Source organism: Ascidiella aspersa, chromosome 3 (genome assembly GCF_963924565.1).
Source record: "Ascidiella aspersa chromosome 3, kaAscAspe10.2, whole genome shotgun sequence".
Lineage (NCBI taxonomy): Eukaryota > Metazoa > Chordata > Ascidiacea > Phlebobranchia > Ascidiidae > Ascidiella > Ascidiella aspersa.
In genome coordinates this window covers 24,587,774-24,609,859 of record NC_139449.1, presented here as the reverse complement: position 1 = coordinate 24,609,859, position 22,086 = coordinate 24,587,774, and the positions used below count along the sequence as shown (strand labels likewise).

The window sequence follows — 22,086 nt, the reverse complement described above, 5'->3', positions numbered from 1 at the left end:
GGTCGGTGTGACTGCAGTGTATATCGACAGTTTTAATTTACTGTAAGAAGAAATACGATTACAAATAGATCTTCATGAGGGTGCCACTTAAATCCTCAAAGACTGCAATATGGATTGTAAGGTATAATTATATATTTATGCCTATAGGCCTACTGTACGTAGTTTATTTCAACATGCTGTCCAGCCTAATATTTTTTAAAGGTGATGAAACTTTTTGCTTTTTTTCGCCCCCTTCTAACGGAAACCTTTTCCTACTTGCGGGCCAAACCAAACTCACAAAGTTTTCGGTGGGTCGTAACATATTTCACTAACAATTTTGTGATAAAAACGTGTGACCGTTAAGCACTTTAATGTAGTTAATCTTCACCAGGCGCCAACCAAACCGAAATTGGGTCAATTTAAACTCAAATAGCTGGCCACGCGAAAGTTTGGTTAAAATTGGCAAATTCGTTTCTTTTACAAGGAGACGTGACACATTGGGCACACACAAAATAAAATATACCTATACTCCTTAAACTCTTGCTGATGTTTATCATAAAAGACGGAAAACGAAAAAATGGATTAAGTTGAAGAAACCTTCATTTTAGAGAGTTATATTCTATGAAAATTTTCACTTAGATATAGCTTTCATACGCAGGTCGCCTTTTGTCTAAGAAGGCTCTCTCAAAACGCAAATCTAGTAGTTGGAGTTTGAACACTTGGAGGAATTCCAGATGGATTTCGCTTTAGTGTTGAACCCGAAGCTCTGAAATTTTGACCACGAGCATTACAGATTTTTGATTGGAACCAGGATCGTTACGGTTAGTTTGAAATAAGTCTTAAAATTTTTTAACCTTCGAGTCACAGATTCCCCATTTCTAATAAAATAATTTGATTGAACTGGAGGAATTTCAATTTATAGGATCAGGTACATTTTTAACACGGAATGAAAAATAATAAATTATATAAGAACTTTATAAATGCCACGATAATCCTAATGTCTGCCAACAACTATACCTTGTACCTTGACAAAGTCCTAAACCTAAACTATCCTGTATTTCTCAATGGATAGATTCCTTTGTACTTCCGACAAAGTACAAATTATAAAATCTAATAAATTTTAAAAACGTTAAAGTTAAGTTATGGTGGTCAGCCGAAATGTTACCACATCTATTTTTATCTTCATATTCTGTTTGCGCGAGTAATTTCGGTTTTAGATATTGGTCTTAGTGGCTTGTCTCTTTGACTAACGCTAAGTCATTTTGGTTTATTTCTGAGTGCCTGTCAAAACTGGTGCAAGGTAAAAACGAATACATTTTTCTTATTTGTGAGTAGATTAATCCAGAAGAATAAATACAACACAACAAATACAGTATTTAGTCTACTACAAAAGTAAAGATATTTTTTACGAGTTGGTTTCAATACAGTCTTTAATGTTTTTTTTTTTAATTTGTAGTTTCAAGCTTAAACGCAAATCACGCCAAGCACTATTTAATGTCTTGTGGCTAATTTCACTTAAGCGAGACGTTGTTACGGGCAACTGGTTTTAAAACAACCTCGACGAAAATACTGTACAAGACGCTGTTGGGCGGGGGATGCTTATCGTTAGGAAATAACACACAGAAACGTAGGCGTCGATTCAGAGGCAACATTTGCACAATGACCGGCCTAAGGTCGTCACCAACGTCAAACCTTGGACGCATTCGTCACATGCCCATATAATCGCTTAAGCCTGATTTATCAAAAGGCCAGAAACGTCGCTTGTAACAACATTTGTAAAAAAATATTATTTTATAGAGTATAGTGCATGCTGATCTTGCCTATTCTTAAAGCTACTTACATTCTTTATAATTCGGTTGTTCTGCCTTTTTGTTAATTTGTGGTCAACCTACCATGGGCCCACAAATGTAAGTCCAAACGTATTAATTGCGGTATTCAACATAAATATTTTGTATTATGCTAGAGGCAAGGTGTATAGAAGTCGCCATAGCTTCACGTTAGGTAGAAGAAATCGTGATATATCCGTGACTACCAAAACCCGTTGAGTTTGCCAAAATTGACACTGCTTAAGTATTTCAAAGTGAACACTAATTTAAAAATAAAAAGCAAAGCAAAAGTAAAAAGTAAAGCAAGAAATTAAATACAGTTAGACTCCTGGCGATATTTACAAATTTTGGCCGCGGATTCAATGTTAAACACTATTTCAGGTGGTTGCATATATGGATGTTGGCCTGGCGGGCCGTTAATTTGATTTTTCAAACAAATCTCAGGTAAACTTTCAAGCTTTTTGTTTTAGTTTTCTTTCTCAGGGCATTTTTTATGAAATCAATATGCGAACAGAAACATAACATTGTTTGAATTTGTCGCGGAACTTTTAGGGATTCATTTAAAATTGAAATCTAACCACAGAAGAGACGATTACAAGTGCATACACGAATACTTAAGACCGACAACGCAACACAACAGTGTGAACTCAACGGGACAGCGCAAAGCAGCAGTAGTAGTGCTCGAACGAGAACCAAGTCTTATCACATAGGACGAAAATGATTAAGTTAAGCCTTTTCTGCAGTGCAAACGAAAATCGCCACGCATTTGGTGCCCACTTTTCAAGGTAAAGCAGACCGTCCCGATATTTCCTTCGTATTAGATTTTACATTGTCTTTGAAATTTTTTAATACCTGTGGCATAGAACGACTTGCGAAGCGTTCCGCAGCAGAAATAGGACGAGTTAGCTCAAAAATGTAAAACAGCCGCTTGAGGTTAATCATAAGCAAACACATGCAAGCCGACGCATAAAAAAATATCCTATATTCGGATGTCTGCGGCGTCTAACGACCAATGCAACCGCGAGAAGTAGATCCGCATTTCTCCCCGCCTCCAAATCAGTGAAACGAAACTTTGGAGAAGTCAGCAAGAAAACAACTTTCGAGCTTGTTGTTCTCTGGAACTTGCGCTGGCGTACGTGAAGCTCGTCAAGGGTTGTTCAGATCAAAGTACATCGCGCGTGATTAGGGGCGAGGCGTGGTCCTTTTCGCTACCAGCGCCCCCGTCCAGAATCACCATTTCGGTGGCGACGCTTTTGCGGGCCGAGCCGGGCGTGCTTGCGTTTGGCCGTTCGTCTAGGCAGCGCGCGTCAAAGTTGCTGCGAGGTTCGATGCAGCCTTCCTCTGCTGCCCCTCCCGCCTTCGAAGCCTGTTCGTTGCGTATCAGGGGTCGTGGATGGCTTCGTTCCTTTCTGTAAGTTTTTAAGTACATTTATAGGGCGCGTTTTTGTTTGGTTTCGAACAAAAAAAAACAGATTTGCTGCGTGGAGAAGGCCAATTTTGATTTTCGCTGCATCCCTGTTTTGCTATAGGTTAATTTAGAATAGCCTTAACAAGTGCGCCCTTTTTCCCAGCAAATCAGCAGTTTTCCATGTCGGACGACAAACACTGTCGATTAGTTAAAAAAATGCACCTAAAATTAGGAAATCTTTTTTTTCAACTCAAGGAAATGATAAGATTGTTGCGTTTTCCAAATATGTGATTTAACATAGCCCCTAATTATTTTCCGTCCGACATGGTTGCCGAATTATCATAGGCCGCGCACTCCATATAATGAATTCCCAGAGCATAAAAAATACGGCATATACAATTTTTGTTAAGGCCTTTTTAGTTTCGTGAGGAAAGTCTATGAGTTCATGTTAGGTGTAGTTTGTTGGGACGTTACAGGTGAGCCGAACCGGTTAAGTAAAGTTCACGTTACAGGTTAATCACGACAACCGCAAAGCACAAACAACTGGGAAGCTTGTAAGGCAAACTAGAAACAAGTGCTAGTGTCACATGCAAGGTGTAACGTGCACCGGATACCAACAGCATGCGTGCCTCGTAAATCACAACGAAGTCATGTCCGTAGATAAGGTTAGTGATTTTTTTGCAAATCAAATCGCCTTTCAACAGGTTATAAGCTTAGCAAAGACAAAATTTTCCAAACAAATCGTTTCGTTCGTCAGCATATTTCAGCGTAACGGTGCAAAACAAAAAGGGGACTTCAATGCCCGGAATTCTCGGTAATACTTGATTGCGTCAAATGTCACATACAAATCAGCAGGCAGAACACGAACAATGCGCGTGATACGGCGTACACAAAAGCGCGAAGGTTTCGAATGCAGATCAGTCGTGGTCATCGACAGTCTGTACAAGGCCGATGCGATGTTACACTAGCAAAACCTCGCGGTCGCAACACCGATTAACTGCCACCAAAGCCACTGACAACAATATTCAACACGGGACAGCTTGCATTCGGGGGGACTCACAGCTCAATACAGTTAGTGCGTTCGTTTCCGAGGGACATTCGGGCGTCAGGGCACCGCTGGAATTCTAGTGACGTCACCATGGTGGACGGGGTCCGGGAGACCAACGACTTTCTTTTGCTGTCTCCGTCGCTGCAAGAATGCCGGTTACATAATTCAGTATACTGTGTTGTGCTGCTTTTGTTTGGTGTTGTGCATTGCAGAACGCACGATATTTACCCAACAATGCAAAATTCACGAATTCGTCGTCGAATCGAAATGTCGAATGGAATTTTGCTTGAATTTCTCAAGTTAAGTGCTGGCTACCTCTAACGACAGACCTGCACAAAATAAAGTGGTACAAGGGCCGCAAAAAGAAAAAAAAAACATTTACACGGCCGCATACTGAAGTTGAATGACAATTTTATTGTAAAGACGTTACAAAGCTACGTCATAACATGACGTAAAACAAGGATTAAACTTGCAAAACTTTTAGAATTTAACTGTAGATCGAATTAGGTCTATAGCAGAGATTTGCACGTTGCTCGCAATAACTGATTTTAAAGTCTGATTTAACAGAAATTACACGGGCAGATAAAAGTTGGCAAAAATATAGCCGGGAAGACCTTGACCTCAGTACTACCTATCGTGGTGACCGAATGGCCGTACGTTGTGCAGGTCTGTATTTAGAGGAACCTGTTTAATTTATTAAACATTCAAGGAGTTACCAGTCCTTATACTCTACTCCAGAATTCGATACAACGAATCTGGTTAAAGCGGTGTGCAGCATAACGTAGCTATGTGTGCCAAGCATTATTTTACTAATTGCTTGTGGTGTTGTTTGGTAAGCCAAGCGCTACGCTGACAACATTGTGCATATTGCCAAAAACAAATCGACACTCTTCAAGCAACGCAAAATTCGCAGAATAACTTAAACGTATAGGGATGGTGGTATAAAGACTGCGTTGTCTGGTTAACGTGACAAATAATAGTAAAAACATAAGAATGTGCACTTTTGAAAATAACTAGCAATGCACGGATCAACGTGTCGAGTCTGGTATAAGCCCATACACGCGTTGGAGAAAAAATGAGGAAAAAAGTATTCATGCTAAAAGAATGATTAAAAGCAAAACGTCACACAATTGTTGGTTGGTTTGGAACAAAAAACACGAAAATAAGGAAAGCACGAACGCCCAGAGAAGGACTGGCACGTAGCCGAGCCTGGAAAATAACTTACAATTAATCCCCTTTCGTCGCTGTGTCCCAACACTGTGGTATTTCTACATGATACAACCAATACAAAAACATTAAAAATTGTTACATTTTTTACAACTTGTCTCTTTTATATTAAAAAAACCGTTAAGGCGAAGAGTATTATCGGTATGTGGCACGTGCCATTATAATTAAGTCGCACAAAACCAAATCCCAATACACGTGTGAAATTTGGTCAACCTTAAAAGACTTTTAACAATACTCAAATACCAGAAATGTGAAAATCTCGTTTAACAAATTTATTGCCACTTGTATATCATAAGTCGCGATCTTCAAGTTTCATTCATAAGCTGCCAAGAGAGGTTTACAAAAATTGTGCGATTAACGAAATTTAGTTTATAGAGGTGTCGAAGTATTTAAATTCGATCTGTGGCCCTAAGCAGACGTATATTGGCATGGCTATACTGTATTTCGGCGGGCAAACTACGTGCAACTGCAAAACTATAGTCACAAGCGTGTATTGTATTGAATTGACATGCTATACGCATGTAATTCGTTAGGAAAGAGAATTTGCACTTTATGATAAGACAGGGGAAAGACCCTACGTGAATGCAATGTTCTTGAGAAAATCGGTTAATAAATTAACGGCTTCTATGCGTAAAATGCTTGGGATGAACAGAGGCATAAATCCTTCGGATTTGCACCATAGCGTTTTAACTCCTTTATATGAACAGATCTGTAATGTAGTTTGCAAAATGTATGTCAAAGCCAAATAGGTCAAGTAAATCGACTTCAACTAAATAAAGACGATTCGACACGTATCGCACAATCAGTTAGTGTGACTAAAATCTATTCAACCTCACTATAAAAAAAATGGAATGCAATACTAACCGTTCACAGTTTCTATCTGGTGCACACCTAAGTGTCCTAATTAATGCTTTCCGAACGATTAGAAACTCTGAACGCTAAAAAAGCGACGTATAGTACAACAACACTTAAACCATGAGTGAACACGTCAAATCGGTAACATTTAGTTCCGGATAATTTTACCTGCGATGGGCGCTTGGATGCTTTATGCAAACGCTAAACATGGAAGCAAATCGCTTGCGGAAATCGCTGACGAAGAATCCGTAAAGGATAGGGTGGACCAAGGGCGGCAGATAAAGCAGCATGTAGAGGACCTGCATCAGAAACACCTGCAAAAAACGAGCTTTTCAAGTCACAGTTTTACTGTAGGTTTTCTCGTGGCATTTGCTGTTGTCAACGTTTGAATCGTGCTGAAATTGCTTAACTTAAGTGTGAAAATGAGGTTCTATTAACACTTATGTATTTTGTCGCGATGGTATCCAACAAGGGCTGTAAGATATCCTAGCAATATAGTCCACATAATTCGCAAGTTGCTGCGCTTCGGCTATTTTGCATTTGTTTCAATATTATACAAATATTACTTTTGATGACTGTTGTTTTTTACCTAATTTATCGAAGTTATCGAATTCCGTAAATCGGCCACGTAACCTATGGTACTGATGTTGCTTTGCGCGCCACGATTTACGTAAAACAAATACCATTCACGTCTACTACGAAAGATGCTGTTATGTTATAAAAAAATAGCTTAACTGGTAGCTTGTTTGCACTATATTTTCAACTCATGGTTGAAAGTGCGAACGTACGAGAACTTTGTGAAACTATATTTGGTCTCTTTCTATGATCAACTGTTTTGTTTTGCATGTTACTCGAAACGGCGAACAAAATATTTTGTCGGTTGAACAGCCAAGCAAAGCAAAGCGGACTAGGTTTCCAAGGTTAGTTTTCACTCACTGTCTGGTTCCTAAACAGAGTAAAAGGCACCACCCAAGATGCCAGAGGCTATTCAGAAGAACTCGGTTTAAAACAACAAACTTCATAAAACACGAGGTATTGTCAAAACAAACATATAAATGTGTTTGTTTAACATATTTTCCTTTGGCGCAAGGTCACGTAATAGCGCCAAGGTATTGTCGATTGTTTACATCAGTTATTACTTCGGTCTCTGCGCAACATGTTTGAGATCTCGGCGATGATGAGGCTGTAGGAAACCACTGTGACGACGAAAGGGATGATGAAGCTCATGGCCATCGTGAAGAAGAGGTACACCTTCTTCACCGTTTCGCTCACCATCATGAAGTCCACGCACTGGCGGAACGGAGGGGCGTCCGGACACAGACTGTCCGTCGACAGGGAGAAAACGTACAGCTGCGGAAGGTCAAAATTGGGCTAATTTACTTGGAAATATCAGGCGCCGTAATGTCGAGATTTTTTTGACAAAAGGTCAAAAAGGGGTGATTTGCTATTCGGGCCTTTTTACAGTCATGTTGTGGACACCAATGAATTGTTATTCTAAGCTCTCACAACTTAACGCCTTAGATTTGTTGGTTGCAATCCTAAGTTAAAAGCCATCAGAGACAATCAGATAAGTATTTTTCACGTGCTTAAGTTGTCTCCGGGGATACTGGGCAAATAAAATACACCTGATTCGCGCTCTGGCAACTCTCAAACCTTCATGTGGCAATTTACTAGCAATAAAAAAGCAAACACTTTCGCAACTACGAAGTACAGACAAACTTTTTTTAAATTTATAAATATTGCAAAACAAGATTTTACTTTCGGCTATAGCATAACAATTACCGGCGGCAGGGCACTGACAAAACTTGTAGTCCAAGCACCAATGAGAAGAAACTTTGTTCGCGTTCTTTGCTGAGTGGCGGTCGACATGGGCGACAGGATGCTAAATACACGGTCAAGTGCAGTAACCTGTAAGAAAACAAGCAGATTGAAAGCACTTTGCACATTCACAGCATCAATACTTCTTATTCGAAACGAATATCGTGCTTAGATATTCAAGTTCGACCTGCTACTTCTATAAGGTTTGAAACGTGTTTTTATTTTTTTTTAATGTTCGCTCATATTGTTTTCCTTTCACATATGAAACTGTGAAACGTCGGGAACTTTTCAAATATTTTAAACCATTAGGACAACAGATTATGATATACAAGTTAATTAAATCCAAACGTTCCAGATTCGTATTGCTTCCAGAAAATGGAAATCAAAGTAAAGGCCAACTTTAAGACGACAGTTAATTTCCACGCCAATAGTTCGTGATGACAGGCGAGTTATATGCCTTAACCCAAGTGTTGAAGGGCAAGTTTCATAAAGATTAAAACTGCACACACGCTTCTAAATGTTGGAAGTTGTGCGCATCTGCCACTCATGAGCTTACTTAAATCGGAAACAGGCATGGGACTTTTTTTTTAAATTAAGTGACAGCAACTCTAGTAGAATCGTAACAAATAAGGTTTAATTTGGTGTATAAGAAAAATACCTATAAAGAAATTGTTTTATACCGTTACTCCCTGGAATATGAGTAGTAAGTTACCAACGCAACTTACAAGGGTCGAATTGCTTTTTCATTTATTGTTAGCGCATTTTAAGCTGACGTGGTTCCAAACAGACTGTAAACGATATTGATTTTTAATTAGCTAAATAAAGTTGTAGTTCGCGTTATTGGCAGCAGAGTCGCCCCAAGCTGTGTTGAGCTCTACTTTTTGTGTAACAGAATCTTTTTTGTGTGTAACATATCTTAAATTTTGAACACACAATAAGACGGCTTTCCTCGATGGAAATATTTTGCCATATTGTGTTCCATAACTGACACTCACATGTTATTTTAATCGAAAACACGAATTACAACTTCGGGCCTGGCTGTCTTCATTATATGTCGACAGGTCTTCTGTAACGCTAATTAACTCAATCAGGCCTACAAAAAGATAATTCGTCGCAAGAAAACGTATTATCAACAGTGTTCGATTACTAAGCTACGTTTAAGTGTTTTATACAGCAACTCTCGCACCTTTGAATCCTAATATCGGATGAAAGCCAATATATCTTTTAGGATTTTGGCAGTTTTAACTTGGTCCGCGTATTTTTCTGTCATATAGAACTGCCTGTAACCCCCCACGAGTTTCGCTTGAACTGGGTATTTGTGGATACGAAAAACCGTGTTAAATGACACTGACCGGGGTGGCAAAAGTGCGGGCTTTGACGTCATCAGATCGATATTTGGCCCCTGTTTGCGTCAGACCTAACAAAGGCCACACCGCGTGACAAAAAATATCCGACTTGAAACAGAGCGAACTTATTATGCCGGATTTATATGGTTTATTCCACTGGCGATACCGTGTATCTTTGTTAAGGATTCATCAAGTAGTCTACATTAAACAAAGGCGCAAAGTTGTGGACAAGCTTGTAAACTTCCTGAAAAAAATGTCCGTACCCGAGCCATTGATTATTTCATTATCGTTTGTCAGAGATCATCGGTGGCAAATTGTGTTTAACTAACGCCGCAGCAAACGTGTGTTGACTGACAACAAAAACAAGCTGAGAAACTTGGAAATATCACCAAATACAAAACAAATCCTTATGTTGTTTGTACAGGCTTGTTCGTTAAAAGCGTTTAGTGACCTCACGTTTCGTATCAATAATATGTCACTGTCACTGTTTGTTCAAGGTAGTACCGTCTGAAGGTTAAAATGGTGCTGCCAAACCCCATTTAAGGCGAGACCATTCAGTTAGTGACGTTATTTGTCTTCAGTATTTACATGTTTCCTATATAGGTTTTTATATAACGACACTCTTACACAACATGAAATGACTTGAGTGCGACAAAGGGGCTGGAATGCAACTATTGCGTTATATACACAGTATAACTATATCAAAGGTCTCAACAAACCATGTATTTGTACGACACCATCACTCTTTTCAACGTTTTTGGTTTAGAAAATAGATCATATGGTCATTACACGTAAAAAAGACATTGACTAGACGGGCCCAAATAAATCACCGCTTTGTACAAACAACGTTATGCCGCCATACTGGATATAGAATTATGTGTCATAACTAAAAATTCAGTGTACCGATCTATTTTCCAGTTTCTAAATATTGTAGCTTATTAGACGAAAAACTCTTCTAACTAACTAAGGAAAGTTGGATTGCGTAACACAGTTCAAAACAATTCGCTTTTGGTTTGAAAATCGACGATAGCCCGATATAAAAGCATTTGATTAAAAAATAAGAAAAAACGCATGAACACAGTGGCAATTCATAAAATAGACTATTTTAAAATGTCTATGCCCAGAAATCGGCAGCCGAATAGGACGAATAGGACAAATAGGACGGGAAGTTACAAGGTGGAAACGTCCAGACCTAGAGCTTCGGTGGTTGACGTGCGCTCATTTTTGTTGGCGATGAGTATATCTCTACGAGGACACCCTAACGAGCCATGATTTCCCGAGATGGCGCGTCACTTTGAAAGGACACCACTTCGATCGCGGATATTTAAACATGCGTGGGGATTGTGGGCGCAGACACGTCGTCTGAAATGGACTTGTAGGAGCAACTCCTACGTAATATTCTGATAAGCAATGTGTTTACTTGAAACGTTCCGAGTCAGGAATCCCACAAACAACCAGAAGTCGTGATTTTTATTTTTATAGACATTTAACGCGTTTGTTACGTCATTCGCGGCCCTAATTTTACGCTTGGAAAAGTGCACGAGCGATTTCGGCCTTAAAAGCTAAACAGCCGATCCACTTAACGAGCTAAATTAACTGGAGTGGCGCCAAAAACTTAACATTTTTCGGGTACAGGAATGTAAAAAAGAGCACCGCCATTTTTTACGCAGGCCTCTTGTGTATGTCGAAACAAGCAGCCTTTTGAACCTTGAAACCTTGAACCTTGAAAGCTGCCTTATTAATGTTTAACTTCCAACTCTACCGCAGGCGAAGCTGCAGCCATTTGCATGTTGACCCATTTATGGGGAGGTTTGTTTGTCAGGACGAGCTTTCACACGAGGCAAAAACACCGCAAAAGCCGTCGCTTCTAGCGCCTGAAAGCTATTCAAGCACGAAAACGCGGTTGGCGTGAAAATCCGGGGTTTGTTAATGCGCTTGTTTAACATTGCAGGTCGTGTCATTGACGCAGACAGCGGACCGCTTCACAGAATGCACCATCGGCAGGGCACTTGTCCTTGGGATGTTATGCTAAACCACAGCAGGTACCCTTCGTTGGGTGGCGAGCCGAAACATTTCATTAGGAACTGGCACGTTTCGACGTCAAACATTATAGGCAAGCCTGGCCAAAGTTTTTACCGCCACTTGACCTCGCCTGGTCTTGTTTGGCTTCCTTGCATGAGCGGTGGTGAAAAAAAAGAGGAGCCATATGTTTATAACAGTCATGAGCCATGAAACAAGGCCGAGTAGACAAGGTTTTTTTCGACAAACGGGCCGTGTTGGTTGGGCTCGTCAAGACCGGAACGATATGGGGTGATGGTCGTGCGTACACGGTAGAAAACAACCGCCTTGGTGATAAACACGGTGTTTTGCGGTGGCAGAACTGAATCCGAACAGGGCGTGTTTTGCCTGTCCACCAACAGTGCAAAGAATTAAGGAAAGCACAAAACGCCAGACGCTCAATTTAACCGGATTTGTTTTACTTGTTACGGTTTAGTTATACTATTTTAAGAGGGGTAATCACTGCGCGGGACCACCATTTGACTACTATGCGAACTAGGGCTACTATAAAACACAAAACCCTCTACAAGAAAATGGAACAAATTTCGCTCAGTATGAAGCTATGCAACTGGGGCTACTATGCGAACGAAAATAGTCTTTTTTAAATCAATTTAACAAAAAAAGACTTACGAGCACCATGAGCGAGCTGACGTACATCCCGAATTGCTTCATCATCTGACAAACCTTGCACATGACATTGCCGGCTTCCCACTCAATGGTCAGCTGCCACATCGCGTCTGTTGAATATACCACCAAGCGACAGGTTAGCGTTTGTTCGTGATGCAGCTCGATGTTTCCGAGGTCAATCAACAACGGTACGGCTAGATTAGAAAACTAACCTACCGAGGCGAAAAATATTTTTGATTTTTGAACTTGTGAAGCATCTACCGTGTGTAAAAGATTCACAATAGAACCCTAATCTAATTACGATATTCATGAAAGGCAAGCAAAACGAAAATTTAGTTCCATTCGTCCTTTTGGAAAATTAATTTTTGTTTTGTGCTGTAACTGTTTGACAGCGCTGGTAAAGTTCAACCTAAATATAATTACAGCAAAACACCTGATAATGAAGACTAAACAAAATTATTTAGAATTTGCCACCTTTGCCAAACATTGTGGTCAAATAAAGGTCTCGTGTCGTACAAAGAGACGCGAAATTCAAGTGCCTTTGACGTCATTCAAGCCAAGCGCACACAAATACGTCTCACGGCGTTTCCAAAGCTTTTCGGCGTCTAAATCGTCGCACTATTTCCCGCTGTGCTTTAAACTCGACCACTCTCCTTGGTCAAGTGAATCCAGCCGGTGGACAATGCGACCAAGTGTCACAACCCCTAAACTCGGCGGGAGCTTTCGAGGAAATTTGCCTGCGTAAATCGAAAAACTTCCTCGAAAGATATTGCCAGCTTCCGCAATCGTATAAAGTTGTTTTCGATAAACTATTTTGTTCATTCACAAAATTGTATAGCACCAATTGAAAGCAGACGACAGCTTGATCGAGCATAACATCTGTTTTTAGCTCGCCAGGCGCCCGAACCGTTTGGTTTGCAATAACGCCATTTAAAATGTTTTGTAACAGTGGTTATATAGAAATAAAGCGGCTGCACAAGAAACGACGGAAATTTAGGGTTTATGGTCTTGCTAGTTGGGTCGCGCCAGTGTGGACAAAATATAATACATTTCCTAATATCTATTTAATATTGTTTTTTATCATAATACCAACGGCGAGTTTAGGAGTAATTTGTTTTGGGTTCGGCGGAAAAAGGTTTTCTGACTAATTACAAAAGTGCAGCAGCACAGTGGCGAAAAATTAGTTTGCGCAAAAAAAAATAAAATATCCAATTAATACCAGCAGACTATTACCATTTTATAGAGACTTGTTACAAGGAATAAAGGGCAACAATATCCCTTCAAGCCAATACGAGGTGCACAAGGTAAAGGCCCATCCCAATACAACATTACGCTTGATTATGTCACTTGGTCGTGTCATAACACCTAGTGCGGTTAACTTACGACCGACGGTAGGCAGCGGATACTAGTTAAAAATCGTGAAACTGCGAGTGGCTAATAACTTTAAAATTTGATCACATCCGCGCGCCAATCACCAACAACTAAATGCGTCAGATTCTTTATTGCTATATTGATGAACAGTTAAAGTGGCTCGACACCCCCAGTTCCGTTCACTAACGGCACGAACACAACCTTTTATATATCAGAGAATCCTGCTCAGTCGGCAAAAATGTGTATTGCACTGATTTCTGACCTGATAGCAGGTCGATAACGTAGGCAAGCAAACCCATTCACAAGTGTTTGCTCGACACATGTGATCACTCCATCGCACACATTGAACTTAACATTGTACAACCAGAGTACCCTACGACAAGCCTCGTAAAGCGCTACACTTAACGGTGGCGGAGATTAGGATATCGCAACGAAGCTAATCAGGTTTATCCATTTACCCTTGCGTATTCACGACAAGCAGGAGACTTGCTGATGTACAGCAGGTCGCGAGGGAATTTATAGAGCGCTTTGCCAGTTGCCATTTCCATGTTTCACATCGCGTTTGCCACAGGGCCGCAATGTAATGTATTTCCAAACAAAACCTTTGACCACAATATAAATATACTTTAGTGTCTCTGCCTTCTAGCAATTACTATTATCGAACAATTTGTGTACTACTTGTATGTTTTTAGTGCCATTGAATTTATTAAATGTATAAAGGAGCTTCATTTTTGGCCATGCTAATTTTATAAGCGGCAACACCCAGAAGCGAATTATCTTTCAGTGAACACATACACAAATCCAAAGGCACACGAATGCAAAAAAAGAAGAAATGAATACATTTTCACTGCAAAACATGCTAGTTCAAGCCTAAATGTAGTTCATGTGTCCTATTCCACGGCGCAATTTTCAATTATCGTTACACCGAAGTCTATCCTACCAGTACTAGACACTATTTTTCACGATTTTTTTTACAAGACTGTTGTATCACTCACCCATAGGCATGATAAAAAAGGTGAACGCCAGATCGGCGAGGGTGAGATGGAGGGTGATCACTTGCACGTGCGTCTTCCTTTTCCACTTGTAGAGGCAGTAGAGTACAAAGATGTTGCTCGTGGCGCCGAAGACAAAGAAGACCCACGTGAACGCTATACGACCGTAGGCCGGCTCCATGCGCATAAGATCGTTCTGCAATAGACAGTAGAAGGTTAAGTGACTTTCACCAGGCTTTTAGAATTACAGGTTGGAGATTTCCACGCTTTAAATCTTAAACTATTGGTTTTGGTGGAAAATTCCGCGCTTAAGAGTTTCATTTCCACCCTTTTCACATGATGGTGGAAACACCTGTACAACAACGAAAATGTACAACGAAATCAAGATGGTAGGTACAGCAAGCGAACCAAGGCCAAACATTTCTTAATTTTGACCCTGTCCTGTTTAAATAAGAAAGTTAAGATATCGAATGCATTCGTCATTGGGACGAACATAGTTTTATTTTACTGTCCGAATTTACAGAATATGCTGGCATGGTTTAACAAAAAACTGCAATCTATAGCGCGACCTAATATCGTTAAAAAATCAATCGAGTTTAGTTGGCTAAATGTCGGTACAAACCTGCTCAAATATAAAATCAATTCATAGCTAAGTAAAAATTAATCAATAAATTCATCAATAAAGCGTCGATTTTTTCGCGATGGAGCTTACAAATTCGATTTTACTGCACAAATTTTCGAATAATAGTCATTACAAAGTCTACTATGAAACAACAAAAAGCGCCTTGTTATTTTGCGGCAAGGTTAAAAAATTGCTGTTAACCGTTTGCCATGAAACCACGTTAAATACGAACCGTAAAAAACGTGAGCCCAAATTAAGCGAACCATTTCGTTGTCGGTCGGGATGTTTCAGGTTCAGTTAAGCGTGTATTCAGCAAAAATATTCGCTTGTTTGAACTAAAAGCAGTAGGCGGTGATACAATCAGGCGAGGGTTATATAAGCAATCGAGTTACCCGTCGCTGTAATAGGAATATGTATATAGAATGACGTCTTCGATCGAAATAGCAACGCTTCTGCTAAAGAAACAATGCGATGGCGAAACTCTATCCTCAAAGAAAGGTAAAGTGTTCGGGGGAATTAAAGCGGTTGCTTATTGCCTCCCTATACATGGTGTGATAAACGAGTCATAAGGGACCAAACATTACCGTAAACACCTCGTACAAAAATGTTTTAACCAAGTTAAGTTTATAAATACAATTTGCATGCCAGAGGTTTCTATAATTATATATATTTTCAAGCGTCCAACAGGCTTTACGACCTACCGTACAAGGGCCAAACGAAGATTGGACATTTTCGGTTTCGGTGGAAATACCCCTAGACAGGCGCACAGAAGCTAGGAACAAAGAACAAAAACGCGCAGCAAAAACTACTGGAAAATTATCCCGAGATTACAAAGCGATTACTGCAAAACACGTCTATACTCTGTGAAGAACAAAATGCGGTTAAAGCCAAAGGCAATTACAAGTCCAAATCGAGTCAGCGCGTGCTTTGTTAAGCTATTTGCCAAACATTTGCGTTCGACATTTTATGTTTAGTGATTATCCTTGTGCGTGGCAAATAAACCTACTTACGTTATCGTTAAAAAGCGACTTGTGTAAAATGGCAAATTGTTTACCAAGGATTGTCAGTTTACCGGAATAAATAGTTGTCGTGTTCTGCAAACTCCTAGTATTACCAACGTTTTGTACGAGGGCTCCTTGCTGCAAAAGATTGAAAAGTTTACTCGTTTGAAAGCTGATAATTTTGCGGCGAGCGAAATCACTTGCAAAATGGTGGGGAAAGTGACTTCCCGTAATCCTATTGCGTCTCGGCACGTCGGACGGCCTTTTGGATCCAGTGGGAATACACAGCGAGTGTACAGCTGTGAGTGGGTTCGATTACGCGTGTTGAAACAACACGAAGGTTAGGGCTTTCGCAATTACAATCCAATTACATGGAGCAAACATGAAGTGTTATCAGCCGACCGCACTTCAGCCTGTCGTGTAGCCTGCGCTGTCGCCCGGACAAATTAACTTTTCTGGCAGAAACGCACCAGCAGGCACGTATTAAATGGCAAGTAGTCGCGCTGCAAACGCCATATCGGGCACAGATTCTCAATGAAGTGCCGCAAAATCTTCCCACGAGCAAGAACTTTATATAGATCAGACCTACGTAATATGTTTTCAGCGTTTCTGCTCCCTGGTTTGGAGTGAACATTAAAAAAAACCTAATTCGATTATAACAATAATATCAGAAATCATCCCGATGTAATGATTCGTATTTAAAAAATAATATAGTAATTCGCATAAGTCTCGGTTTCCCGAACTTTTTCCAATAATAACCCCGGGTTATGTATAAACCAACGCGAAATCCGATTATGCTTTTACAAAAAAAACTCCGGCGATGTGGCACATTTTCTTATTATTTTTAACAAAATGGTTGTGTTTTTATTTTTTGTTTCAGGCAAGAGGTCCCTTTGTAGCAAACAAAACGAGGCTAAAATGCTGATAAAAAATGACGTTGAACGGGTTGGCTGAGAAATACCGGAAATAATTTGCGCTGTTCACTTCATGCCAGAAAACGGCTGAGAGGCGGTTCAGGCACGAGCAAGTGCGATTTGTTGACGCTTTTGCGTGGTTGAGTGCATATCAAAACAGCACAATTCGAAATTGCACAGGAAGTGTATGACGCTTAATGTGGCTTCGAGCTACCTATGTTTACCTGCATAGACCCTCATCGACTCTTGCGACTGGCCTGCGTGGTGTACCGCTATTGTATTTTCGAGCTTATTGTTTCGTTGATATGCTGGATAGCAATGATGGTGGGAATTTTGCGAGAATAAACATCTCATGCATCAGCACATTAGTTACCATTGGATAAGTGCTAAAAGAGCAAAAAAGGGTACTCAAATATACTACTACTGGCAGATTTTTGTTCGCTTGTTTGTTTCATATTTCTTCATAATAGTCAATGTATGTACTAAACTCAAAAAAAATTATCTTGAATAATAATGTGAGCCGTGAGCGCCACAAGATTCAATCCAACTGACGTTTATCTGTTGCGTCGCAAAAGCAACAACAAACAAAGTCGCTTAAAATCCAAGATTCAAATCCAAAAATCGTCAACTTCCGTTACACTCTGACGTAGGCGGTAAGTCGTTCAGGTGTGCCCCAGGCAATCGGAATTGCACGAGAAAATATCGAGTTAAACAAATACTGTACGTAAAAAGCCTTCGACTCAACGCTCTACGTGCTTTGAGCTCGCAGGCGTTTTAAAAACACAAACAAATGACCGAAAGTTTCGTGACATCAACCGCGATCTAAACTTCGAAAGAGTCAGATGCAAGATCGCCAAACAAAAATAAACCTGGAGCGTGAAAATAAAAATAGGGCGGAGAAATTCAATCTGGAGTCGAATTCGCACGTTTCTGGTGGGGGGCGAAATCGATAATGGGCCGAGCACTTACTCGACTTGCGGCTTTCTGCGAGGCGTTTTTTGACGTCTTTCGACGCACGTTGCGTCGCAAGAGGAACAAAAACAGAATGGGCGCGAAATCAAACCGCCGTGGTGAAGATACTGTGCCTGGCGATCAATGGCCGCCTATCGGGTTTCGCAAAATAGGGTCCGCCCGTGGCCACTAAAAACGGTCGGCTCCCTTTTTTCCCTAGAATAGTTTGAATACGCTTCAGCACTCGGCTTAACAACAGAAAAGCAAACAAAGTTCGATTAGCAAATGGAGCCTGGCGCCATACGAAATGGCCATGTATTTTGTCCACGTGTTCCTCCCAAGATTAGAAGGCCACAGAAGGCTTGTCAGTCTCGCTTCGTCGCTAAAACAACGTGAAAAGGTTCGCCGCGACAACAATGGGATCCACCGTTATCTCTCGGCTGAGATTGTTTCTCAGCAAAGTAAATGTAATGGCAGACATGCTGTGGGCGTTGTTACCGATTCTTCTCTGGCAACCCGATATCATAAGCTGGACCAGCAGCCGCGTTTGCCGATATTAATATAGCATCGCCCGTTCGTTTCGCAACTTGAAGAAAAGTGTACTTGCTTGACCGCGACTCCGCCCACATGCTTCCCGTGGCGATCGCGCAACCAAAGTTTGTGTATTTAGTGTATAGCGAACATTACACGTTAGGCCTCGCTCAAGAACGCCGCTGTTCATCATCCAGTGGCAACTCATATTTCCGCATACCGCGGCGCACTTGCCAGTCGTGCAGAAACGCAGTTAAGAACGGTGACGGCGGCAAGCGCTTAAAGTAACTGACACGGTCTTTCAACCGCCAGCATGCCGCCTCCACACAACCAAGACTTGCGGTTGATTTGGCACCAACTTGTTCGAAACAGAACAGATCGTTTATAATCTTTCGTAGTTGCTTCTGCGGACAGGCGGATGCAGTCAAGCGTCAGCATGACTGCTGATAAAAGCGCCCAGCATTCCGCTGGCTGCTGCGTTGCTTGGCAATTATGAAAAGTAGTCAGCAAACTAGGGTGGTAAAACCGCAGAGACCGTTAGCAACCCCCTCAATTGTTCACACAAAAGCGGGGAAGTGTTGGTGGCTGCACGACGGCGTTCACTTTAACGTCAGCTTTGCTACGATCGCCGAGTGGAAGCCGATTAGCGGATGGCGCGATGTTATCGTTGCTTCTCACTTGCGTTACGGCGAGATGGCGAGCATTTTACACCATAAAGCGAGATCCCGCGGTGATTTCTCGCCGATTAGGTGGGCAAGCGGTGACGACCGCCGAATAAAGTGCGGTTAAATGTAGCACTTGTTCCTGTTTGGTAACCTTTAAGCTATTTCACCTGTAACCACGATACCGACCAGTCATGTCACGAGGTGTTCTACCGACTTTTTCTTTAGAGTTTGCCGCAATTTCTCCCCCAAAGTTACCCAACCTTGTTTTCAGGGGCAATTTTTGGATTTTCGCCAATCTTTACCTGTCGTATTACTGCGCGCCTTTACTTTGCTCGTCGCTTCTGTTCAATCGTGTTTAGATTTTAATCCAACCCGTTTACTTACATTTCAGCCCTAATATATTATTGTTTTAGCTATCATACGAAATTCTTGTAACAGGCGTAATAATGTAAAGCATCATTTTTTATTTTTTAATAATTTTATTCTTGTTATTACATTGTAAACGTGGTAACCGATAATCGTAGCATGTAAAAATTCTGTATGTCGGTAGGATTGGACTCCAAAATCGCGAATTCGAATACGTTTTAGAGCAGGCCGAACTTAATACGATATTTCCGTAACCTAAAGCAATTCAACTACTCGCGTGGTAAAAGTTCGCGTGTGTTCGGAGAGCACGCGCGAATTTGCTGTGCCAGGCCTATCAGCAGCGACCAGCGCATGTCCGTGCTGAACGCATTCCTAACTAACCAGTATAGGCAGCAATATTTACGATTCAGTACTTTATTGGGGAACTAACTATCATTAATAAGACAATGGCTTATAAATTAAAAAACGTTTTTTATTAGTTTGTTGTTAAAATTAAAACTATGTAAAGAACGATTAAAATCAACTAAAAATAATAATCTTATTTGAAAATGGCGATATAACAAACACGTTAAAATTGGCTTATAAACACAAAACGTTTCGTAATTTATTACCATTTTGACACTATAAGACGTTGTATATTTGATAAAACTATAGAACAAGGCGACGTTTAAAGATCTTTAGGTCACGCCTAAACTTTGAAACAAGTCGTTGCGTAACATGGTAAGTTAGCTTTTGCGATTGAAAGCATATGGTTAACGCTAGTTTAGTTTTTTACGATTTAGTTTTGCTGTAACCCTGTCGGAAGGCTTGAAAAACACTGTTTATACATTACCATAATTGCTTGTTATATGTTGCGTTATTGATATTTTTAGTTGAGTCATTGCCAAAATCAAGCGAGTTTACCAGTTTTAATAGTTTAACGTTAAATCTTTGAATTGGCTTGCTTTACATTTGACTAGGACTTGACTTAGACTTGACTTGGACTCGCGTTATTTTACGATAAACTTTGACTGGGACAGTAATTTCAAAATGACTTGTTTACAACAGTGGTACACATTATAAACGTATGTGTACTTAAGAGCTTTGAAAATCAGCAGCATAAAATCATAGCTTAAAAGGTAGTTTAGTGTATTAATTGTAATGTATTGTTGCGTGAAATAGGCGTAGGTTTACGTTAAACTGGTCGTACAATAATTCAGCAATCCTAACGGTTTATTATGAAAACTAACTTTTAAGTACAGCCTGTTAGCATACGTGTTACCGCAGCAGCACGAAATCACACCTAATTATGGGAAAGCAATCTACACGAAAATCGTTTATGTTGATACGTCAAGAGGGAAACAAAACGTACCCGATAGTAATCGCAGTCGGGATAGTCGTTCATTATATCCTCGTAGGACGTTGTGTTGCCGCCGCCCATCGTAGTGCTGCTTGTATAGTCGCCGACGGGGGTCGCAGAAGTCGTCATGGCGTGAAATGTGTGGTACAACGATTAACAGCTGGTATTGGCGGGCCAGTGGTACTTTGAAGCTTTCGCCTGACCTTGGCAAAGACGCAAGACGCGCGAACTGAATGTAAAACGTAAACCAGTATAGCCAATCGTAACGTTATTTTCTGAAAAAAGAAATACAACAAGGTAAACACGCGGCTCACATAAGTGACTGGCTGTCTAGTAACCAGTTTCAATGAAGCGCGATAGACACAAAAGCTGCGGCGTTCCTTAAACACCCATGTCAAAATAAACTCAAGGACAAATTTTTGACTAACTTTACCTGAACTCTCTGTGGTACTAACGGCTGTTAAGCCATAATATTAATATAGTAAATATCGCAAGTCATAGTGTGTCAGATTAGTGTCGTCGTGATATACCTTATTTGTCCTAACAATAAACAAAGCAATGGCGATAAAAATGCTGACATCACAAAGCGGACAAGGTTTATGGCCTAAAGCAATATCGCATTTTTGTATTTTTTAGATAAAAAGCGAGTGTTAAAGTTTTAATAACGCGAGATAAATAGTTGTCTATTTCTAGCTGAAGTCTCAATGTGACAAAGCTGTTTTGTATATGCGCACTACTGCTACGAGGCGCGAGCCTGGCTTACTCCATATCCGCTTCGGCAATGCAAAGTGGAAACAATTGACTCTTGACACCACACTGTGCAATCGGGCAAAATGCCGAACTAGCAGTTTTCGAACAATTACTCGCTGTTCAAATATTACGCCGTGGTAGCTGATAAAATGTACTGAACTTTCACAAAGGCTGGCAAAACACTACACGGACCGCTAATTAAGCCTTGTAGACAGCGATCTGTTTATAAACAAAAGTCAACACTCCGACGCAGTTGCGCTTACGCCATATCCCACTGGCGCCTGTCTGAGGTGCGCACATACGCCGCTGATTTATTATTCCCCGAAGTAATACACACATTTAAATTAACACCTGGCCACCATGGATCATAGTCATAGCGCTAAGTTTATGCA

The 22,086-nt window shown here is 40.6% G+C and overlaps 1 protein-coding gene across 1 annotated transcript; it reads right to left on the bottom strand.

Moving 5' to 3' along the window:
- Positions 1-1,245: 1,245 nt before the first annotated feature.
- LOC146161068 (uncharacterized) lies at positions 1,246-21,215 on the bottom strand. Its single transcript, XM_083385081.1, has 9 exons — positions 20,957-21,215; positions 14,559-14,751; positions 12,196-12,302; positions 8,126-8,251; positions 7,483-7,693; positions 7,034-7,050; positions 6,512-6,657; positions 4,274-4,402; positions 1,246-3,214 (listed from the first exon to the last, which is right to left on the bottom strand). Exons 1-9 carry the CDS (start codon positions 21,071-21,073, stop codon positions 2,968-2,970), a joined length of 1,293 nt encoding a protein of 430 aa, XP_083241207.1. The 5' UTR covers positions 21,074-21,215; the 3' UTR covers positions 1,246-2,967.
- Between the last annotated feature and the right edge of the window lie 871 nt (positions 21,216-22,086).

Bases quoted from the DNA above. Each gene is read 5' to 3' on its own strand.
- LOC146161068 (XM_083385081.1), bottom strand. From the start codon at position 21,073: ATGACGACTTCTGCGACCCCCGTCGGCGACTATACAAGCAGCACTACG. The intron at 12,303-14,558 runs GTGAGTGATACA...TATATTCAACAG, and splicing joins CTTTTTTATCATGCCTATGG to ACGCGATGTGGCAGCTGACC. The intron at 8,252-12,195 runs GTAAGTCTTTTT...GTTTTCTTACAG, and splicing joins TCAGCTCGCTCATGGTGCTC to GTTACTGCACTTGACCGTGT.